At 40.8% G+C, this 23,095-nt stretch overlaps 1 protein-coding gene across 2 annotated transcripts in view; it reads right to left on the minus strand.

Annotated features, from left to right (window-relative positions):
• Nucleotides 1-23,095, minus strand: part of SPOCK1 (sparc/osteonectin, cwcv and kazal-like domains proteoglycan (testican) 1) — a 275,034-nt gene that overhangs the window by 190,320 nt on the left and 61,619 nt on the right. The window contains exons 3-4 of one of the 2 annotated variants that reach the window (XM_017827976.1): nucleotides 3,181-3,189; nucleotides 258-303 (exon numbers count right to left, since the gene is read on the minus strand). In XM_017827976.1, the coding sequence (XP_017683465.1) occupies nucleotides 258-303; nucleotides 3,181-3,189 (55 nt within the window). The remainder of the gene's footprint in view (nucleotides 1-257; nucleotides 304-3,180; nucleotides 3,190-23,095) is intronic. The other variant, XM_017827978.1, reaches the window with a different exon arrangement.

The raw sequence follows: 23,095 nt of genomic DNA on the forward strand, positions 1-23,095 counted from the left end.
TTCATGGTTACAGAGGATATTTCTGGGCACACATATCACCATTAAATATAAACTGGAATGGGTGGGGATTAAAAAACATGGTGGAAAAACACAGAGATGAGTCAAACCCTTATACATAAACCACCTCAAACTGTGACTAAGATGTATGAATATAATTCTTCACTAAGGCACAGGACAGACAGGGGAAGAGAGGCACAAACTCCATGGGGATATGACAAAACAGCTGAAGACAACCACACAACATGTACTATCTTTACCTTGATCAAATGGCTTGTTTGGATTCCAGTTTCTGAAATAATCATCCTAAATGGGGATTTAAAAAAGAAAAAAAAAAAGAAAGAAAACTTAGATGAAATACAATCATTTTTTTTCAGTACAATTTCACACAACTAAACCACAAATGATTCAGCTCATCTTTTGATCCCGACATATTTAGTTCAAATCAGGTAAGTTGTGCTGTGCACTTGGCAAATATTTACCTGCAGGCAAAGTTTCCCCTCCTTCAGAGCCCCACCAACCCTAGTCCTGAAGAACTGGGATTCAAGCCCAGTTTTTATCTCCGTTCCAGCACATTCTGTGTATCTTACTTGTGTCCTCTCTGAGAGGACGTGATAACAACAGAATAACAGATTTGAGGGGAGGAGGCACAGAAAATCTCTATAACCCTGTGATATTTTTCTGCATATTAATCTTTGTTTCCTTTTTAATATAGCCAGTATTCTATATTCATTTCCTGAGGGATGCCACTGAAGAGATGTATTCATCAAGCTGTCCAGAACGACACCGAGATTTCTTTCTCCTGCCAGGAGGGTAACTAAAAACCCATCAGTGGCAATAAGACACCGAAATGATTTCTTCCATCAGGCTTTGTTCACCATTAATCTCCAGCACACTGAATTTCACCAGCTCTCCTGCTATCCACTCAACTCAGCCTGGGAGATTTTGGAGACTTGGAAGTCAGACTTTAAGTGGAAGGAGTGGGGCCTCTCCATGCCCTCAGTGAACACCAGGAGATGGAGCCTATGGACAAGCACTACTTTGGGAACATCATGGACAGCCTGGAAAACCACGGATTGCTCTCCTGCTCTTTGCCTGCTGGGTTGAATTATTCTGCAGGACAAGCAGGAGGAAATGTGGGGTTTTTTCCCCCAGTATATTCATTGGTATCTATACTGACTTCATGGACAGTGATAATGTCCCACAGTAACACCAAAGACTATTATTCATCATTTATTTCAGATACATCAAAATTATCTATATTTTTTCTTCCCACCAGAATAGAATCACAGACTTGCCTTTGAATTCCACAGTTTTGTTAATACACAAACCCCTCATGGTTATGCAATGCTTTGTAATTGATGATGATGTACTGCTAAATTCACTGAGCATTAATCACTTTTCAGAATGTGCTTTCAGCTTTTTTAGCAGAATAATTTTTTTCCAGCAACAAAATATTCTTTTTTTTTTTTTTTTTGCCTGCTTACATTTTTTTCCCCAAGTTGTTGCTTTGCTGCTGGGTTTTCAACATCAGAAACTGTTAAATAATTCAACTCCCAAGAAAGATTTCTTATGCTGGTGGCATATGGAGCCAGTTTTGAAATAAGGGTTGGAAAGGGGGTTTATCTCAATTTCAGTGTCAAAGGAATATTTTACGAAAAATGCACCTTCCTCACAAAAATACCTACAAAACAGCCATCTCATCTGTAAACCTATTATTCCTCCTCCTTCATGCAGACCTGTTTAGTATTCCTTTTTGAAAATCGAAACTATGTTTATTTTAGAATGTGCCTGAAACCACGGTGAGATAACGTGGAAAACACACAAGGAAAAACAGGGGGGAAAAAAAGCCTGAAAAGTCGAATAGAGAAAACCTTTGAGATTTTCAATATACAAACCCCATTATTATTTATAGGGGTAAATAATGACTATACACACATTAGAGCAATACAGTTCAAAATAACTTATGCCAGTTGGACAACTTTCCTGGTTTCAGCTGGGATGGAACTAATTTTCCTCTCAGCCAGGATTTCGGATGAGAATCGTGGGGAGAACACACTGATGTTTGAGTTGTTGCTGAGGAGTGATTTCTCCAAGTCAAGGACTTTTCGGTTTTCCATGTTCCTTGAGGGAGGAGCTGCACAAGGAACTGGGAGGGAGCACGGCCAGGACAAGTGATCCAAACTGGCCAAGGGGTATTCCACACCTGAGAGCTTCATTCCCAGTATGGAAATGGGTGAGTTGGCCAAGGAGGGGCTGATCAGAGCTGGGGATAATTGTATGGTCTTTCTTGGGGTTTATTCCTCCTTTTTTGTCATATTCCTTTTAGTTACCATTATTATTGGATTTTAACTATTAAAATGTTCTTATGTCGACTGATGGGTTTTACCTTTGTTTTGTCCCCAGTCGTCCTCCCTGTCCCACCCAGGAGAGCAGGGAGGGTTGGGGGGTGTGAGTGAGCAGTTGGGTGCTATTTAGGGCTGGGATTAAACCACAACAACCCAAAATCCAGCACTGGAGTTTCACTTCAGCATCAACACCAGCAAGACCTGAAGCTGAGCGGCTCTGGCACCAGGAAGGTACAATTCATTCAATCATTCCCCCTGGGGATAGGGCTGAGCAGAAAACCTGTGTCACACTGAAATCCACACCTAAAGCTCTGCCTTAGAAGCAGGCAGGGCTCTGTGCCAGCACTCTGGAAGGTGCCCAGATTTATAACATTATCCTGAAATGACTTTTGTTAGAAGGAGGAACTTTGAGCTCCATCATTTCACTGGAGCTTATTCCAACACCAAAGCAGCACGTGGTACAGCAACACACACACAGCACTGACTCCAGGGGGGTGTAATTCAAAATATATACATGTTTATATATCTATAAAAATACAATCAGCTTGATTAAAGAGATTTAACGTTCCCATTCAATAAAACCCCTTCCTGACAGAAAGAAATCTGTGCATTTCTGAGCTTTCTACTGGGACAGATACAAAGGTGCTTCACATCCCTCGTGCCTTCTGTAATTTTCATATTAACATACTAATTAATGTTAGCACATGTATCAACACACTTCATTTATAGCAATATAAACAATTGATCATAAGAGTTTAAAGTGTAATATGAATTATGTCGTTAATACTTTTATTCACTCTATGGATAGTTACAAGTTAAAACATGAAAAACCTACCTCAACTTCCTGACCACGGAAGCATTACAAATGAGAAAAGAAAAAAAAAAAAGAATGAAATAAAGCAATATAAAATTGTGTTAACATTCATCAATTTTCTCCTTGGTGGTCTTTTAAACATGAAATCACTTATTCCAGATGACCTTCACCCACAAATGAAATAATTTTCTCTCTTTCTTTTCTGCCCTTTCCACCTGTGCTGCCATGACCCAGTTTTTATCTGTGCACTATTAGCCAAATGCCATTTTATTAGCACATTTCTTTCTCTTAGAGCACAAAAAAATTGGCCTTTTTGTTTCCTTTTGGCTGACAAAACCACCAGAAAGTGGTTTTCCACACACTCATCTCTACATACCTGATATAAGAGAGATGTAATTTAATTTTTTTCCTACCTGACTTTAAAAACTATTTATTTGACGGACTTTGAAGGGAAGGCAAAACCAGGCACGGATCCACTTCAATACAACAGGTGACAGCAACTGAGAAATATTTCTGATGAGCAAATATTTAAAAATATCTTTTCTCCCCGCATGGAATTCACACTTTGAAGGTTTTGCCTACGGTTCAGTGACAGCATATGACTGAGTCAATCTTTTAATTAACTGAAGGGACTCTGCACACCTAAAATCATGCATGAAAAGAGAAGAATTGATACAGCAAGCCAAGCCTGGGGCTGACTCCCTCGCCTCAACTCAGTGTCACAGAAAAGTGAAGTGTTGGCTTGGCCTCCATGAGTCCACTCCTCATGGACTCAGCCTCACACCACAGGTTAAATATCCAACTTCCCCTCTCAGGAACACCAATCTGACTCCTGCAAACTGTTCCCAACCCCATTTTTGAGGAAATCCAAAGGTCTGTTCTCAGCAGCAGGTGTAGGGTGAGGTGAGATTCTTTCCTGCCCCCTCAGAAAGTCTCCTGCTCACCTGGGGTAGGCAAGGCTTGGGCTGGGAAGGGAGAACCTGAAAGGCTCCTCCCACAGGGAACAGCTCACCTGGGACACCCACCACACTAATTCAACTCCCAAATCTGGGACAGGAGCTGCATTTTTCAGCTCTGCCTCTGTTCATGACTTTGCATCATGGAACCCTACTTCTCGATTCTACCCTCGGGAAATTTAGCTGAGAAATCAGCTGTGATCATAACAAATGAAAAACAAATATATAAAAGCAAATATAAATTGCTAGACTTGAGCCTCAGTTCTTTATTGCATTTTTATTATTTTGATCTAAGCAGTCAAGAGATTAGAGGAAATGCATTTTGAAGGGATATAAATCTGTTTTGCCACGTCATGCATAATAAATGGTTGCTTCTTAACAAGAACAAAATATTCTTTTGTCATTCAATACACAGGTGTCAAATCCAGCAAACTTAGATTGATGTGCCATCAGCAAAGTCAATCAAGAGAATAATCATATCTTAAACTAAGTATGCAAAGGGCATACTAAAAAGAGCCAGTTTAAAAGCTCAGAAAAAGTTTGTAACAGTCAGAACTCTCAAAGACCTCATTGATCAGAACCCACAGATGCATCAGAACTCACAGAGTTCTGAGTTGCAAAAATCAGACCTGGGTCTGACACAATCTCCTGAATTTCCACAGTTTTCTAAGAAAAGTCAGCAAATAGAAAGTGCTCGAAGACCAGGACATTGATATGAGGCTGCTCCTCTCTCCTATTACCTCTCACATCACTGCAATAACAATACAGCTAAAAAAAATGAAACTCAGGGTAAAACCAAACATTTATCCTCTTTTATTTTACCAGTTAAGAAAGTAAACAACAGCTTCGTGTCCTTCTGAAATATAACTATTAAAGTTACTCCCACTAATCCTTCTCTATTGTCACTTTTTGATTTAGTTATTACCGAGGACTTGATATTTTGGAAGAGTTAACAAAGCATGATTAATTTAACACACAAACACTCTCTATACTTACTTTATTTACTTGTCAAAAAGAAGCTCTTGCGAGATGCTCTTGTTTATAAATACAGCCAAACATTAACTACGTGGGTTCATAAATATTTATATTTGTCGCATTAATTGAGCTTATAACTTATTTGTATGAGTCAAGCAGAAAGGAGATGCTGGCTGAAAACATTCCCCAGAAAATCCCCCCTTCTTTTGTACCTTTCAGAAGGAGCTCAGCTCGATTTCCTCCCCCAGGGTCTGGGAGGATCCCCCGGGATTTGAGGAGCCTGGAGGGAGCAGAGCCAACCAGAACCTCTCATCGCAGATCCCTCCTGAGGAAACTCCTCCACAAAAGGAGTAACTCCAGGACTGGCAGAGAACCCTGAGGGGCTAATCTTCAATCCCACCTCCTCCCAGCCAACAAGAGCTTAAATTCCTAAGTATCTCCAGCTGGGATATTTATCAACCCCTCTTTGCAGCCTGCTTAGTATTTTCCTCTTTCACCCTCCCTTAATGAATAAACCTTTTACCCTCATAAGGACCAGCTGGAAAAAGTGGTAATTACCAGCTCATTGCTTCTTTTAAAATTAGCTCCACAAAGATGCAGCTGCATTTTCTGCCTCTCTACCTTGCAGTGGAGAAGATCATTCCAACACCAAGCAGTGTTAAAGCACCAGCTGCTGCTTGCTAAAGTCAACCCAGCCTATATCATAAATATCTCCCCAAGGCCTAGTGCCTGTTTAAAAGCAAATAGTTTGTGTCAGCAAATTACACGTAATTTATTTATTTATTTGCTTAAGAGGGAGAGAAAATATTTTACCCACTGAGTACTTCAGTGAATAAAGATTTCCCAACGTGCCCAGACTACTCTGCGTTAGTGTCAAGAACTGTCTCCAGGCTCACTAAGACACCTCTAGTTAAGGCACCTCTAGTTGACACATCTCTAGTTAAGGCATCTCTAGTTAAGGCACCTCTAGTTAAGACATACATCTTTAACCACCTCTCTCCCCCAGGAATCAGAGAATGTGCATCCAAACAGGATGTTTTGGCTCAGTGAATTTAGCAGTGCTTGTGCTGTGGATATTTAATTAATTAATAACTATATAAAAAACATAAATACATGCCCTAATAAGTCCTCAGATGTGCATCAAAAAGATCCTTGACCGTGTGTTGCAATCTCAGATGTCCCATAAGACTCAAATTCTCAGCACGTGGACTTTTGTTCAGCTGCCACTGACGTGGCAAAAAATAACTTCTTCTCCTTAATATTGCCCAGAATGTTACTGTTTTTCTTATTTTCAGAAATGAGAGGGGGTTTTTGGTTGGCTGGGGGTTGGTTTTTTGTGCTGTATCAGGAAAGAAGGTTTGCCACTCCTGTTTTACTCGAAGACTTTTCCAGAAGTTTCCATGAGCAATGCCCAGAATGCAATAGGCAAAACTTTCTTTACCCATGGTCACAGTGATTGAGGTGGCAAAAATTCTAAAAATGAAATTAAAAAATGTGGGGGGAAAAAAAAGAAAAATATATATTATCCCTGAACACACATCAGGCAAAATAAGAATTGTCATTCTTTACAACTCAATCATGAGGGCTTTTACATGGAAATCTTCCAGCTGCTCTATTTTGTGCTTGGTTGTTTCTGTTGGATTTCTCTTCTTCTTTTTTTTTATTTTTTTTCATTTGTAAAAAGACAAATATAGCAAGAATTAAAAATATTTCTTAAAAAAAACCCGAACCACACTTTGTTTATCCACGAGAACGAAGCCAGAGGGTTTGTCTACAGTGTCGAGGGCAAACAGATGCTCATTTTCTCTGCTTGTGCTCCAAGCGGGATGAATGAGGGCCAGCTGTGAGCCAGGAGCTGCTGCAGCACAGCCCTGTGCCAGCACACGTGGCTCATATATTTGGGTGGCTGGAACAATCACAAAACTGTGTTATCTGGGCTGGCTTGGGCTGAAATACCTAAAAAAAACCCCATAAAAATGCCTTGTTTTCAGTGTTCTTCGCTCTCTCTTTCGGCAGACCGACTTCAGACCTACAATTCCCTTCTGCCTGAACTCTTCCCCTCATTAGCATGTGCTAAAGAGACTGTTAGCCCAGCTGGAGTTCAACAATTCTCTCTAACTTCACTTTCACAAGGCTTTTCACACCTCAGCGTGTCCCTCCGGTCACACCAGGCTGTGCTGCAAAGCCCCCGCAAGCCCAGGAAGGGAAAACTCTGGAGCCTCCCAAGGGATGGACTCGCTGATGCTACAGCTCCAAGAGCAGATGGAAAACTAGAACTGGAAACGTTAATTCCCGCTTTCCCAAACCAAGCAGGACCTATATAAAACATATATAGAGCACCTAATGGGACAGGAAGGAAGAAAGGGAGCTAGAGAAACCCCAAATCTATTCTCCCTCCTTCCAGGTGGAATTCCTTAAAGCAGCATTGTTTCTGCTCTCTGGACTAACACCACGCAAGGATTCCCAACTCCCTGCCCCTCCTGAGCCTCAGAAGGTTCCAACCAACGCACAAAAATAAGTTTTATTGCCTGTCCCGGGAAATGAGGATTCTCAGGTGAGAACCTGGGCTAGGGTTGGGTTTTTTCCACACGATCATTTGCTTGTTTTCCACTTATCAAAACCACTGTGCCTTTATCTTGGTTTATTATTGCAAATATTGGCTGGGAAGGGCCCCCTGCAGGGTCTTTATAGAGAGAATCGTGTGGTTAATAAATCACGTTCTCAACGGGGGTAATATTGAAAACAAACCTTGAAAGGAGAACTGCTAAACTCTTTCCACCTCTTAATTTTCATTCAAAAAGTCGCATTACACACTCAGAAAGCAATTGTTTTCAGGCAGCTTGAAAGCCAAACACATTAAGCTTGAAGGTTATAAAGCCATTGGCAATGTGACTTCACTCTCAGTGCCCTTGTTGCTTTGACAGTGCAGCTGCAGGAGCTGTTTTTGACATAATCACTGTTCTTTTTAGCTGATCATTTGGGGGTTGTGTCTGGAGAACAACATTCATATAAAAAAATGTAATGCTCCCCCTGCTTTCACATATGAGAACTGTTTTACAGTGAAAACCAATTTGCATAGTGATTAAATACATAGTTATTTCTTGGTTTATTTTACAAGAAGTCTTCAGAAATATGTTCTGAGTCATGTGATTTTTTTAAAAATTTATCATTATGGGAATAATCTCATTATGGGATAAAGTGATAACTCTCCTAATATCAAAGTTATAAAATAAAAGTTATGAATAAAATCATATTGATGCTCCACTTAGATACAAAAATCCCAATGGCCAAAATGTGCGAGGGAACAAACAGCAGTCGAATAAAATCAATTTATCTAACTTTGATATTTAATGACACCATTTTCTGAGATCTATAGAGACAGTTAAACTAGTTACTATGTCCCAAGTCTTTCAAATACTTATTTAAATGCATAACCAATGACTGGAAAGAGACTGCATGGACTATATTGGATTATGAGCAATGCTCTGGCCCTGGCAGCACACAGGCATTTCTCTGTATTCCATTTGCAGCTTCAAGGAAAGCCCAGCTCCAAGTACTGCTGAGAACAACCTTTGCAATGGTTGAAATCCAACCAGCTGTGCTGCTGTTGAAAAGGACAACTTTGCAGCCCTTTTGGCAGTTTTAGCTAATATTTGAAATTTTTTAGAAGTGCATCAGGAAGAAGCAGTTCATGGTCAACCAGTCCAGGACATGCTGAGGGTGTGAGACAGTTCTACACAATTCACATCAGAACCCCTGTGAGCCATTACAAATGTGCAGTTTCCATTCCAGTTCATAATCTAATTTTATTAATTGTCTCTGGCATTTAATCCATTCTAAAAAAAAAAACAAACAAAAAAAAACCAAACCCAAAACCAAATCAAACCAACAAACAACAAAAAAACCCAAAACCAAAACCAAAAACCCAACCAAATCAAACCAAAAAACCACTCCCAAAACCCACAACACCAAAAATCATAATGCAAAACTGAGGGCAAGTTTGATGGGAACAAACTGGTGAAAAACTTGCATTTCCCTCAAAGCTCCTCCCTTTGTTTATCACCAAGAACTTGAAGCCCCAGTAGGTTGTTTGAAATATCTCGCTCAGAGTATAAAAGCTATCGTGGGATGAAGTTTTCCATAATATTTGGGGCTGTTTGATTCAATTATCACAGAGCCACAGGGTGGTTTGGGTCGGAAGGGACCTTAAAGGTCACCTCCTTCCAGCCCATGATGCCACCAACTACATGAGGTTGCTCAGGTCCCCACCCAGCCTGGCCTTGAACACTTCAGGGACGGGGCAGCCACAAGTGAAGTCCTTCATGACTCAGTTTTGTTACCAACAGACTCGTGTTACCTCTGCCCATTTCCTGAAAAATCATTGGAGATTCATGAACACAACTTTTTTTTTTTTACTGACGGTTCCTCATTAATTACAATGATTAAATAAGACTATTCTGAATATTAAGCAACTGATTTTCTGAGTCAGCTGTAAAGTAACAACAATAAGTTACCTCTCATCAGTGATTCCTACTTGCCATCTGGCTGAAGTAATAGTATTTCAATAGGGAAAGAGTTTTTGGTGGAATGGTATTTCAAAGGATTTAGCTCAAACAATCAATAAAAAAGGTAAGATAAAAAGGCCAAAGAAACAAAATATTCTGGTTCAGGCACGAGATAACTAAAGTGCAGTAATGGCTCCAGTGGGGTTTAAATGCCAAGGCTGTGGCCACAGCACAAAGATTCCCATGTGCTTTGGCCCTATTTTATTTTAGCAGAGGACAGCACCTGACTACTCAATTTGTGCAGAATTTGTTTCCAGCAAGTGCACAGGACACTGTCCAAAGGCAACTTCAGACCCACGCTGGACATTTTAAGCCCCAAAAGTCTCGCGTTTGCAATCAAAAAGCTGCTCTAATTTCCACACTTCCCCAAGTCCCAGTGAGCAAAGGCCACATCAGCAACACTGGAGGAAGATTTTACTCCATCTTAGTATCTTCCCCTCAGGGAGGGAGACAGTGACCCCTCACACCCTACACAGCAATCCCAGCACTGCCCACCCCAAAAGCACTGCAAACAAACCCCACATCACTGTATCAGCTACAAGTTGATCCCCTAACAAACTGTGTCAGCTTTACTTGAACTCTTTGTTTCAGAATCATGTCAACCCAGTGAGCAGAAAGATTCAGCTGTGATACCCTGCTGTTACAGGAGTTCAGAAACCTTGAGCATTTTATTTATGCTTCCACTGGCCCTTGATTCATCATTTAAAACTCCTGCTTGTGCACAGAGAGAATTTCACCCAGTACACACTCCAAAAATAACATTACTGGTGCATGTTCAGAGCTGCTTAGAAAAGGGTAAATTAAAAAAAGGAAATATATATATTGTATTAAGCTTCTCTAGCTGTGATCATGATGACAAAGCAACGTTCCAGCTAAGTTCTGATGGACTTGAGAAAACTAAGTGACCTTTCATTTCTTAAAGTAGCATGCACTGGGATCAAGGACAGAACATCTGAAGGAGTCTCCTGTAGGGAGGTATAATGCACTGTTGAAGTTGCCAGAACATGTGCCTCTGCATCAGGGATAAAAGGTCAGGGTTTAGTTTGGCACACCGTGGAGTGAACAATGACATGAGAAAGGAAGATGTAGCAAAACTTTATTTTACAATCTCAGGAACCTTCTAACCAAGTGCCTGCAGCTCTGGAGAACACAGAGCTTCCAGAGCTCAGAAAAGGCCTTTTGGAACTGTTCTGCTGTAAATAGAATTCTCTTCCTGATCTCCAGACATTATAGTTACTCACTGTTAAAGGGATTAAATCATGAAATGGGTCTAAAGAAAAATCAAAACAGCATTTTAACGAAGAATAGAACCTGAAAAAGCCAGTATTGACAGACAACTGAAGAGTACAGAAGGCCATAAAAAATTTGTTAGGAAAAAGAGAACATTTGCATTTTGATCAGCTGTAATTTTACACCTGAGGTCTGGTACAACCAGCAATTTAATTCTAACAACTGGGAAAATAGTTCAAACTTGCAGCGTAACTAATCCCCAAACCTTAGAGATATAAAATCAGAGGAAAGGTTGTACCTTAGAGAACAGCTGCAGCTGCAGAATATAGAATTAAAGAAATGTGCTGAGGATCTCCAAAAACATGCCCTAATTGAGCTCTCCCTCCAGTGCAGACACAGACACACATTTACCATAAATTTCACACATCTATTAAGGTTACAATGAGTAAACACAAAGGTCATTCCCAGTGCTCACACTGTTATTTAAGGAACAGTTTGAAATGTGATAAATCTGTTATAAGGTAACCATGAAATGTGAATTCTGATCGTGTGTTAACAGGGAAACACAAAACAAACTTCTGCAAAGAAACAAACAACCGAGGCCTTGCCTGGTTCTAACTGAATTACAGAAAGTCAGGAATGTGACTGCTCAGCTGCAGCAGCATTCATTTAGATTATTACCTCGCATGGCATTGTCATTCCTGACATTGTATTTTGGCAGATTCCAAGAATGCTGTCAAGCCATTTGTCAGCTCAGTCAAACATAATATGAGCAGGAGGAATATTTCAGCAGAGGTGAACTCATTTTCACCCAGGTATTTTGAGCAATGCTTGTGAGGGAAACTGCAACCTGAAATCAGGAGACAAAAATCCATCTGAATGAAAAATATCCCAGAGAATATTAATATTAGCTGGAGGACTGGATAAATCTGCCCTGTATGACACTCTTCTAAATGTCCCAGTTTGTTTGGTCCTCAGAACACTCTGGTTGATCTGAGACGCTGAGGCTGCCACAGCTTTACAGTGGGTGCTTAAAAGGAAACAGCATGCACTTGTCTTCATGTTAGAATCCTGCAATCAGTTAATAAAATGCAAATTATTGTTTAATGCATCATTTCTTAACAGGGGGTTGAGAACCTCCGATGGCTGAAAAGCACTTGTGTGACAGAGGAAGGACCAGGCACTTCATCAGCTGCAACCTGCACAAGCAGGTTTGCAGGAAGGAAAGAAGGACACAGCTGGAAGGAAATTTTGAAGGGAAGAAGATACACAATAAGACTCCTGCAGTGCAGATTCTGACACCTCCAGCACCAGCAGTGGAGGAATATCGCAGAAGGAATAATTCCTGCTGAGGATCAAGCATCTGCTCTGCACATTAAGTCCACATTTTGCTTCAGAGCAGCTCCAGCCCCATCCCCTGCACTGATCTCTTGGTTATTGGGTTCCCATATTTCCAAACACATCTGTTTTCTCCTTCATCAATAAAGAGCCCATCTCACATGCTCTGCAAAGGGAATAGTGCAAACTGGAAACAACTGGGAGGCTCCTTCCAAGGCAGACTTGGATGCAAACTGAAATGCTAGTGGAGAAATGTCCTGTGCTCACTGCACACTGCTTTTGAGACCTTCAAGGACCAAAACAGGTCCTGATTAAATACAGGATGATTAAGAGATCTAGATCATGTGAGCTGAATTGTTGTGGGATGAGCAATATTGAGGAAGGGAAAGGGAGGGGAAAGTCTGAGCCAGTGTGAGCTGAACCCAGAAAGTGAAGTACAACACAAAAGCAAAAAGGCCAAGCAGGGACCTGGAGAAGCATCAGCCAACAGCCCATATTCTGCACTTTTGAATCATTCTTTTCCTTCTGAGATTACATCTATAGTTCATCTCTGAGACAGACTGGCAGATCCTGAAATTTGCTGGAAGGCACCATTATACATCTGTAACTACCCTTTCAAAAATCAAGTGTCATTAATCATGACAAGAGCCAGGAAGAGCTTGAAGATAATGGCCACAATGAGTCTCACATCTGCTCAGAAGGATGAATAAACACCCCACACCAACATCCCTGCAGGACACAGCACTGCTGCATCCTGACTGTGTTACACTCTGCAGAATCCCCTCTTCTCCATAAAAAGGCTACAAAAATTGGAGCCTTTATTTCTATAAAACCCACACTAAGTCACCTAAGACACCTCAAATAACCATATTCAATGCTCTGTGTTTTCTGGCTACCATATCTGTGCAATTATACTTTGAACTGCAGCCTTTTGCCTTCTTTCAGAACTGCCTCCACTTTCTGGTTTACAGCTCCTTGTATCTAGTTCTGTCTGCTGAATCTCACATCCCTGCCTCAAAAAAATCATCAACATTTTGAAATAAGGCAGGGAAGCAAAAAGTCATTAATCAAAAATCTTTATAATTCTGATTTTAAGACCTTCAGCATCTTCTGAGTGCCTCTTGAGTTTTCCAGCTTTTCTCCTCGAGGTTTGCATTGGCATTAAAGAGAACTGCACAATCACTTGTATATCTTTGATTTCTTTCTGCAAGGTTCAGTGGTTCTAAGGTTTACAAACACTGTAAACATTTCTCTACAACTCCAGCAATAAAAGGAGTGTTTACAGAAGATTGTTAGCAGTGGCTTTTGTTCTGTGCCTACTGCTTCAACTTCAGTATGCAAGCACCTCGAAGATTTCTCATTACCTGCATTTCTTCACCTTGGCTCAGATTTTATTCTTAGTTTTGCATTCAATCAGGCTAAAAACCCCTTTGCTCTCACTGATCTGTTAAATTTCTCTCACCTTCATGCTGGCTTTCAGCCACCCATGTTACATTTTTTAGTAAAAGACAGTTCACAGTTAACTCTCTTCTGTCTCCCTTTTTCATCCCAATATCTGTGACTTGATCTTCACCCAATTTTTTTATTTCCTCCTATTACAAACTTAGCCTGGCTGTTTGGCTTTCTGCAATTGGCATCTCCAATGTATTCTCACTCCCTATCTTTCACTCTGGCAATTCTTCAATATGTTTTAGAAAAACAACTCCTATTCTGCTCTCTATTTCACTTCTGGCTGTCACGGACACACCATGATTTTTCACCGCCTGGCCCGACACATTTGATGGATTCTCACTGGAGTTTCTCTCTCCTATGTGTCCTTGATATCTTTAATTACCTATTTCTCTCTGTTTACTTTGCACTCACTGTGATAGATTGTATAAATCAGGAGAACGTGAACTGCAATGAGCAGATTCGTGCAGACGTAAAAGTGACAGAAATGAGAGCAGAATATGGACTAAAGAATTAACACCTAATTTCTTTCTATATAAACAACAGAAAGTCATGGCTGAGAATTTACAAGGCTTCTTCCTAAGCTTAAGCATACACAGATTCCTCTCTGTCATCAGCAACAGCAGTGGCAAAAACAGATTCATGATTTGCTGATGCTGTAAAGAAAAAACAAAGAATGTTACATATCTATTACTTATCTGTCTTTATAAAAGAAGAAAAGTTTGAAGGAATTTCCTGATAATTTATTATTTAGGGAGTGCTCACAGAATCTTGCCTTTCTTCACCATCCTGCCACTTGCAGATTCTTCACATATTTTTTGATAACCTGATGAACACTGATTATTGATACTCATCAGCTGGACAATGGATTGCCTCCTACTTTATATTTCAAAACCAGACAATGGTTTTTAGAGAAATCTAAACCAGAATGTAGTTTATTTGTTTGAAGTTTTAATCACCCAGTGGTTCTGTGAAAACTGAGCCAAAGAATTTACCTCTAAAAAGCTGGACATTTGCTACGACACCTCCCCTGGACACACCTCAACAGGGTACTGTCAATAAGCTCAGAACACAACAACCTTCTCAGTTCGTGGCAATTCCAGCATTTCTACACTGGTTATACCTGAATCAAGTTTCACTTCACTCTAGCCAGGCAATAACATTATGGTTTTTTTTCATTTAATGGCTTAAAGTTTCTAGTTCATTAGGAAGAAACCCTCCAAGTGCTTATAATCCACAATTACTTCCCATGTGTTATTTAAACAGTCAGGTTTTTACTTTTAGGGTGAAGGTTAACAAACACTTTTTGCTCCATTGCTGCTTTCTTTGATTGAGAGAGCAGTTCAGATGAACCCTCACACAAACCCACCTGCCCCCAGGGCAGGTCTCCAGGTCTCCTGGTCCCAGGGGCAAGTGAAACGGGAGCACCGATGGATGCCATGAAGGAGGAAGGTCTCTGCTCCCTTATCCAAAATTTTTGGCCACATAGTTTTACTGGCTGTTCACACAGCTGTCATCTTGAAGCTTATTTTCCATGGATGGCATGGGAAACCTCGAAGGCAGCTCTGCCAAAGTTAAAATGGACCATTTTCCCCAAAAGGCAGCAGCTGGCCTTTGTTCAGTAACTCACCCACATGCCCTGGGCTCGCTCTGCTCCTGCTCTGCCTGTTCTTCTGCTCTGTTCTCCACTCGTGGCTGACCAGGCCATTCTCCTCTTTCCCAGATGAACAGTTCTATTGCTTCTAACAGTCACTTTCCCAGCTCTCTCTGCCAGCATTTAAAAACATCTCCCCCTTTCCCAGGCTTGCACCTGGGAAACAGTCCTTCAGGAGTAGCTAATCCCCCCCCAAAAGCGACTTAGCCAAGTTTTAGCAGCTAAGATTATCAAATCAAAATGCTGATGTATCATAAAATTCCAAAATGCTCTTTGGATCCCAGAGATGACCCTTTTTTTCCCTTGCTATATCTCTTATAATGCCAAAAACTTGCCTGGGTCTTTGGAGTGCAGTGCTCTGAGCCTCCTCTGAGCGCTGAGCTACGCCAGGTATCCCTCCAGCTCAAAAGATTGATAGCTAAAATATTGGTTTTATTCACATCATATATATTCACCTGGCTGTCACAGAGTGTGCTTAGCTTTTCTGGGATGCATAGCAAAAAAAAAAGGCTGAGATGGAAGAGGGATAGAACAGTGCTGGATGTACATCCAACTCAAATATGCTGCCAAAGCAAGAATCACACTACAGTGGCTGCCTTATAGATCAACATTATTTATTTCAGCTCATCAGTCAAAAAAAGGTAATTTCAGATTGAACTTGAGGGATGGTCTGGGATCCTCTCATCTGTGCCAAATTCAGATAAATATAAAAAATACCCTGTTCTACTTAAAACTGTTTTCTTCCCTTTGGAGTGTGATGAGGTCCACTCCTGTGTGCTAAGCAAGCTCCTGACATGGCTCATTTACTGCAATATTCTCTTCAGCAACTAGAGCTGTGCATCCACCACACTGGAGTGGCCTGATGACTGATTCTGTGCTTGGAAGTGGAGATGAAAAAAATATATTCTTGTTTATTCAGCTGCTGGTAGTGTAAGGAAAGTCTGATTACATGAGGTAGAGTCGGCAAATTTTTTAACGGGCGCTTAATTTTTGCCACGAGCAATTTTTGCCTCTAAAATACACGAGAACAACCGGAAACCAGGAAAGTAAATTTACTTTCATTACAAAACCTCCCAGGGTTTTAATAAGTGTGTTTGCTGGGGGTGGTTACTCCCGTAACACGCCTCTCCCTGCTCGAGTTCCCAACATCCTTCTCGTTGCAGTGCCTTTCCAAGCCTCCACAGACACCCAGTCCAGCCTCTCCATCCTGCCCCAGCATTCCACTGGGATGGGGCTGATTAGCTGTTCCCCTGCTGCTGCAGGAAAATGCTGCAGAGTGGCTGATGGATATATCCAGGGTGGGAAGGGAGGCAGCTTCTGCAGCCATCCATAAACTCAACTCATTTCAATTGCTGCCTGGCTGCAACCTCAGAGGAGCAGAAAAAAGGGAAAGAAAAAGGCCTTTTCTTTCCTTTTTTTTTCCTTTCTTTTCTTTTTTTTTTTTTTTTTAAGGATATTAATTTGGGTTTATCATCTGCTATGGCAAAGTGAATGACTGGATCCTAACACAACCCCCAGGATCACATGTGATAAAAACTAAGACATATATTTCCCAACAAAAATAATGTGACAGCATCAGGTTCTCTTTCCTCTGGTGCATCCACTCTTGATCAGCAAACACCAGAGACCATTTCTGATGATGACTAACCTATCAGAAGCATGAAAAGGGAATTTGTTTAAAATAAATGAACCAGGACAGAACAGTGAATATATTGCACTGCAGCGCTTGAGAAGCAGCTAAATATTCCTGCAGAACAGATTTGCTGAAATTCTGACAGTCAGATGAGGAGAGGTGACCAAACCTTGCAAGCATGTGAATTGAGGCTGTTTCTATGTCCTGACTCTGAGCTGTCTGGGTTCACCATGAAGTGGTGCAAAAATATTTTTTAGGGACACATCTTTTCCTTTAATATAGAGGCAAAAAAGAAAGAAACAAAAATACAGGCTAGCAGATCACATCTCTCAGACATCTTCCTTTCATATATTCTGAGTTTGGCTTAACTTTGTTATTTGAAACATTATATTTAACTTTTTGAGTAAAACTACACATGTAAAATGAGTTGGGTGTGGGGAGTAGGATCTCTGCTAATAGAGGGAAGATCATGCTCCAGGGGCAGTGACTGGTGCAATTTAAACCATTCCAACAAACCTGCACAAGTAACAACCACCTGGATAATGTCACATAGCTTGGCTTGAGAAACAAAACTTTGGTATTTTGAGAAAGGAGCAGTTCTTGTTTCTTTTAATATTTGCAAAAGCACATTTCAGTTGCAGCTGTCTGGCAAGTGAAGTCCTGTCTGCACACAACACAACTAATTCCTCAGGAAAATCCATCCAGCTGTTCTTATCAGAATAACCTGCCTTAGAGGCTTTGTGAGCACAAAGAGTTTATATTCCCAGGATAAGGTGGGGGATATTCTCTTTATGTGGGGGATATTCTCACTCAACCTTGTAGTACATCAACTTCCTCTAGAGACAACCACTTTGTAGAAGAAAGAAAAGCCCCAAGAGGACCAGAACTGCCATCTGGCTGTAGGAGCCACACCACACAGGTGTGAGAACACTTCCAGTTCCCCCAGGACAGGACATGTCCCAGGTATACCCTGAAGTGAAGCACGTGAGTCTAGAAGTGAAAAGCTGGTTCTGCTTCAAAATCTAGGCTATCTAAGCAACTTCTCATGGACAATACTGCCACAACACAGGTAAGACAGCAGGAGAGAGATGGTAAATTAAAGTGTGGAGAAAGCAGTCCTTCATCCCAATCATCAGCCATTTAACTCTCAGAATTTTCACTTGCTCAGTAACATTTTGTTCTGTACACCCAACAAAACAAGTCCCACTTGTGCTGCCTGGTTGACACTGCAGGATAGTAATGACATCACCAAAAGTACAACTGCATCCATTTTTCTTAGATAATAGTTGTTTTTAGATCAAATACAAATTGCAGGGGTTTAGCCTTTCCATTATGTAATTTAATTGTCATTCCTCTCCCTCCTTTACACAGAAAAAAGATAAATGTCCTTTTGGCTTCTGAATTTGTATCCTTGAGGCAGACAAAGCGTGGATGAACATATTAAACACTGGAGCTTGTTGTGTCTTGGTGAGAACCAGTGGATCATTTTCTTTGCATCTTCTGACCTGCTATAGAAATCTATAACACATTAATCATCTCTAAACTCAGTCCCAGTGTGAGGTGGGAGCAGAGTAATTTACTGTGTCTGCCTCAGATTTTTCTTTCATCAGACTTTTATACAGCTCAGTGGAAGAAATTAATACTTATAAGCTTAACGGGAATGTATTTCTGGTGAGGCCATGTTACTCTTACCCAAATGTAGAAATGAATAACTAAGTCTCTCTAAAGTAAGCATCCCTTGTATAATAAATCCTAAACTCAGTCATGCCATAAATTGAACTAATTAAATTAGAGATGTTTCTTCCCCAATATACAACAGATATGTAAGCACTGAGACAGCAGAGGGATGTTCATAATCTCAATGCCTACATAGATTAGCTAAAACTGACTCATTCCTGGATAAAATCAGTGATCAAATGGATTAACCACATGCTGGAACTTTTGGAATAAATCCTCCATCTTCTTTATTCACGATGAGTTGTACTTCTAAAAGCTGTGTGTTACAGCCTGGCTGCTCTATTCCATTTACTTCCTTCAGAGCTGGTGGTACCATCTAACACACAAGGGACAGAAGGTCACTGTTTTACCCAACCTGTAAGGCTGTGTGGTGCACAGAAACTTTACAGGGATGTGGCATTCCTTGAATCCCTGCCACTTTCCATATTCACCATTTTTTATTTTGCCTGGTGGTTTCAGTTCTTGCTGAGAGAGTATGTAATGATACCATAAAGGGTCAAGTCCTCATTTGGCTCTTCTAAAACTACTGAAGAGTCCAGCCAGGAACACTGGAAAGGGATGTCACAAGTGCCTGTTCTTCCCTTCCCTTCCTTTAAGCCATAAGAACAATTTTGATGCCAAGATTCAAAGTTAGCAATGTTCCTGTTTAAAAAAATAAATAAATAAATGCTTAAAGTATTTCCACAGGAGGTTCTGTGCATGTTTCACCTTCTCCTACAAATCAAACCCAGATATCTGGGGGTGGGGGAAGGTTGGGCAGAGACCAAGCAGAAAAGTGTGATTTAACTGATTCAGGAAGCTCTGAAGGCAGAGGGGGGGCTGAACTGCAGAGATTGCAGCTTCAGCTCCAGGTACCCTCTGTGATATACACAATCCATTTATTCCTCATCATCCAGGCTTTCCATAAACAGGCAGGACAACCAGTTCTGTACTTATTGATGTTGCCACTGATACCCTTCCAACCCAGGAGGCAGCAGTGAGTGTCAGCAGTAGCACATCAATATTCCACCACTGGCCCTGGTGCAAATTCAGAAAAGGAACAGCATTCAACTCCCAAAGTACCATGGCAATAACTGGGCTTTCTCACAGTGTCCATATTTACTTCACATACCTTGGAGTGTAACAGACTCACGTGACTTAATCACCAGCTCTAAACACATTTTTTTTACTGCTACTTCCCTACTTTAGCAATTTTCTGTTACTTAAAGTGCTGAATGGAAGTGAAACAAATACATGCATGAGCAAAAAAAAAAAACCCAATGCCTCTCCCAGCCATCAATACACGCTGGCAAATACACAACTGTAATAATGGGCACATTATATATTCCTAATGTTTCTCATTAATCAAATCTTGTTTGTATTAGAAGAAGGAAATAACTGTATCCAAATTAACTTGCCAATATGATAGCCATTAATAACACCATAGAGTGAAGACTCATGGAATGCAATTATGGTACCAAAGTAATAGTGGTACAAACACAAAACATGATATTGTTGATACAAAGAGTGAAACAATATCATTGTCAGCTGCATATATAAAGGTATTTTTGCAGGTGCTTAGTCCTCTATTTATAATTCCTTAAAATTAAAGATATCCATAGTCCACTCCACAGCCCAGATAGAGGGTCAGATGTGATTTGCAGAGAGAGGCTGATCCTGGAGGTTGTTCCTCAGGATCCTGAGAAGAGTTGAGGGCTGGGTTAGTGTCATAGTTTGACTCCCAAAAATCCAAGAAAGGCTAGAAAGGCTCGAGTGGTGGAGGGATTTCACTGCCATAAGCCAACAAAGAAGGAAACAAAACTTGTAAGTAAGGATGATTATTTCAGGGGGAACACTAGGAGGGACTTGAGAACCTCTGCTTTACTTAGACAGTTTGTTGCACATCTTCAGTCCAGTTATCAAAGTTGAACACTCCATAATCTGAGCTCCAGAGGCCACTTGCAGCCATTCCTGGGACTCCAGATCTCCCATTCTCCAACATTTCAGCACAGAGCAGAATCATAGAATCAAAGCCCCCTAAAATCAGAGTCCACCTCTTAACTCAGCACTGCCAAGCCCACCACTAAGCCATGTCCCCACGTGCCACATCTGCACGTCTTTGGACTAAAAGAAGAAATAGATTCCATTAGTATAAAAAAAATGGTAATTTTTCACAGCTACACTAGATTTTCAGTATAGTTTCCCAAGGCTACAGTGTTTATACATTCTTTCTGTGTTAGAGTTTCTGCACAAGTCTATAAACCCTCTTCTCCAGCACTTTCTGAACACACACTGACTGATTTTAAATCAGTGTGATGGAAGGGTAGGGGGTCTCAGATATAACTATATCCCAACATGAGAGATGGATGAGAAGAGAGCTTTCCTAACTGCCCCTAATAGAATACTGAGGGAGAGGCTGTGCTATGAACACATCTATTATTCATGTGCCTGATGCTCTACGAAAGCTGGAAAAGCTTTCACATGGCACAACCCTGCAGGAAACCAAGCCTTGTTAGTTTGCTGCTCAGAGGCTATTTGCTTATTCCAGCCTTGTTATCAGTGGAAACACTGCAGACTTATCTACTTTTTCCAAATCCACGTGTGTGACTCGAAGGTTTTGGCATTTGGCCACAGCTGGCAGGGGATGGAAGCAACGGGAGGGAGCCTGAAACAACAGCAAGACTGTTCCCCACTCTGTGACCACTCAGTTCACTTGCCGTGGTTAAAACCAAAGCCAAACAAGACTAAAAAGAGGCAAGCTTCTAGGAAGCTTAATTATCTTAAAAATACAGTTTTACCAAGTATTTTAGGACTTAGCTCAAACTGCTCACGTGGCCCTCACTGGAGGCAGTGCAGCTTTTTCGGAATGCTTCAGGAACAAGAGAATTTACTCTGTAGATGTTCTCTGAAGAAAATATGATTATCCCAGCTGGGAAAAGACAACATAAGTCTCCTGTGCTACTCTGACACATGATAATCAGTGTCTCACACCCAAACAAAGGGCTCTACCAGAGGTCAATACTCAAACCTTTTAGTCAGGGAAGAATCTTGACCAACTGATGCTAAGATTTCACTGAGGGCACAGGGATCACTTGATAGGCCTGTTATTGCTCCTCTGTTTTTCACTCCTGCTGCCATAGTGGTAAGGGAGGAATGGCTGGAATGACCTGGAAATACTGTGTTAGTTGTAGACATTTATCTGACAGTAGCACAGAAAAGCAGTGTCAAAACAGGTCTGGAAAATTATTCCATGATAAGAAGCGAAGATGTGATTTAAAAATTGTCTTACTTTGGGTATATGAGCTGAATTCTTGCTATAGATCAGTCAGAAGCCATGTTTTTAGGAATTCTTGAAGGCAGAAGAAACTACAAACATGGTATTTTGTGGTTTGTTGAGGCTTCTTTTTTTTTTTTTAAGAATATAACATTTAAAAAGGAGACATTTCAAAGCAGCCACTAAGAGATGGATTTTGCCACCTTTCCATATCCCAGAACTACTCAAAAAGTAAAATGCAGTTACTCCTGAGCAAAATTCCAGTTAAAAAAAAACCATAAAAATCAAACAACCCCCCAAATTACATCATGATATTTATGCCAATAAAAAAGACACCACAAGACTCCAGCTTTTCTTGGCTTGGAAGCTGAAGCTCAGGGTCAGCAAACAATAGCAGGTGGATTCCCACTTGTGGTTAAATGCACTCTCTGACAGGCTGCAGGTCCCTGCTTTGCCTCGGAATGAAATGTTTATTTGCCTGTTGAAAACGGTCCAGTTTGCATAAGATACTTAAATATTGATTCATCCAAAAAGGCCAGAGAGATAATTTTTCTATTGCCAGCCAAATAGATAAGTTGGAAGGCAGCCCAAAAGCAGTGTAAGAGAGGCTTTCATTAATATTTGCACATTTTTGTTGGATGTTTAACAATGTTAACCAAGGAGTCAAAGAGCACACAGCATAAAATACATCACAAGACATCTCCTCTCTGTCGAGGGATACGAAGGCTAAACCTCTCTAACTAGGTGAAAGATTTTAGCAGGGCACAGCAGATCTTTGCTTAAGTGCATTCTCTGCTTTGGAACACCAGCCCTGAAAGTGTTTTATTTCTCGTGAAATAGGCCAGTCTTCACTGGAAGAAATGAAAACTCTGCTGCATAAAACATTTGTCCAAAACACAGTGCAGAAACGTGCAGGTCTAGGATTCCCAGAGCTGAGAAATGTCAGTTTGCTGTTTATCTGTGCAGCTCACAGAGAATGGGAGTAGAAATGGGATGGAACAGAAGAACAGTACTTTAAACACAGTATCAGGCAATAGTCAGGCTATCTATATTAAAGTAAAGGTTATTTCTGTCTTCAAAATGCATTTCCTTCACCATATCTGCACGTACAGGCACCCATGGATGACATCTACTCAAAATTAATGG

Source organism: Lepidothrix coronata, unplaced genomic scaffold, assembly GCF_001604755.1.
Source record: "Lepidothrix coronata isolate B3197 unplaced genomic scaffold, Lepidothrix_coronata-1.0 Scaffold144, whole genome shotgun sequence".
Taxonomy (NCBI): Eukaryota; Metazoa; Chordata; class Aves; order Passeriformes; family Pipridae; genus Lepidothrix; species Lepidothrix coronata.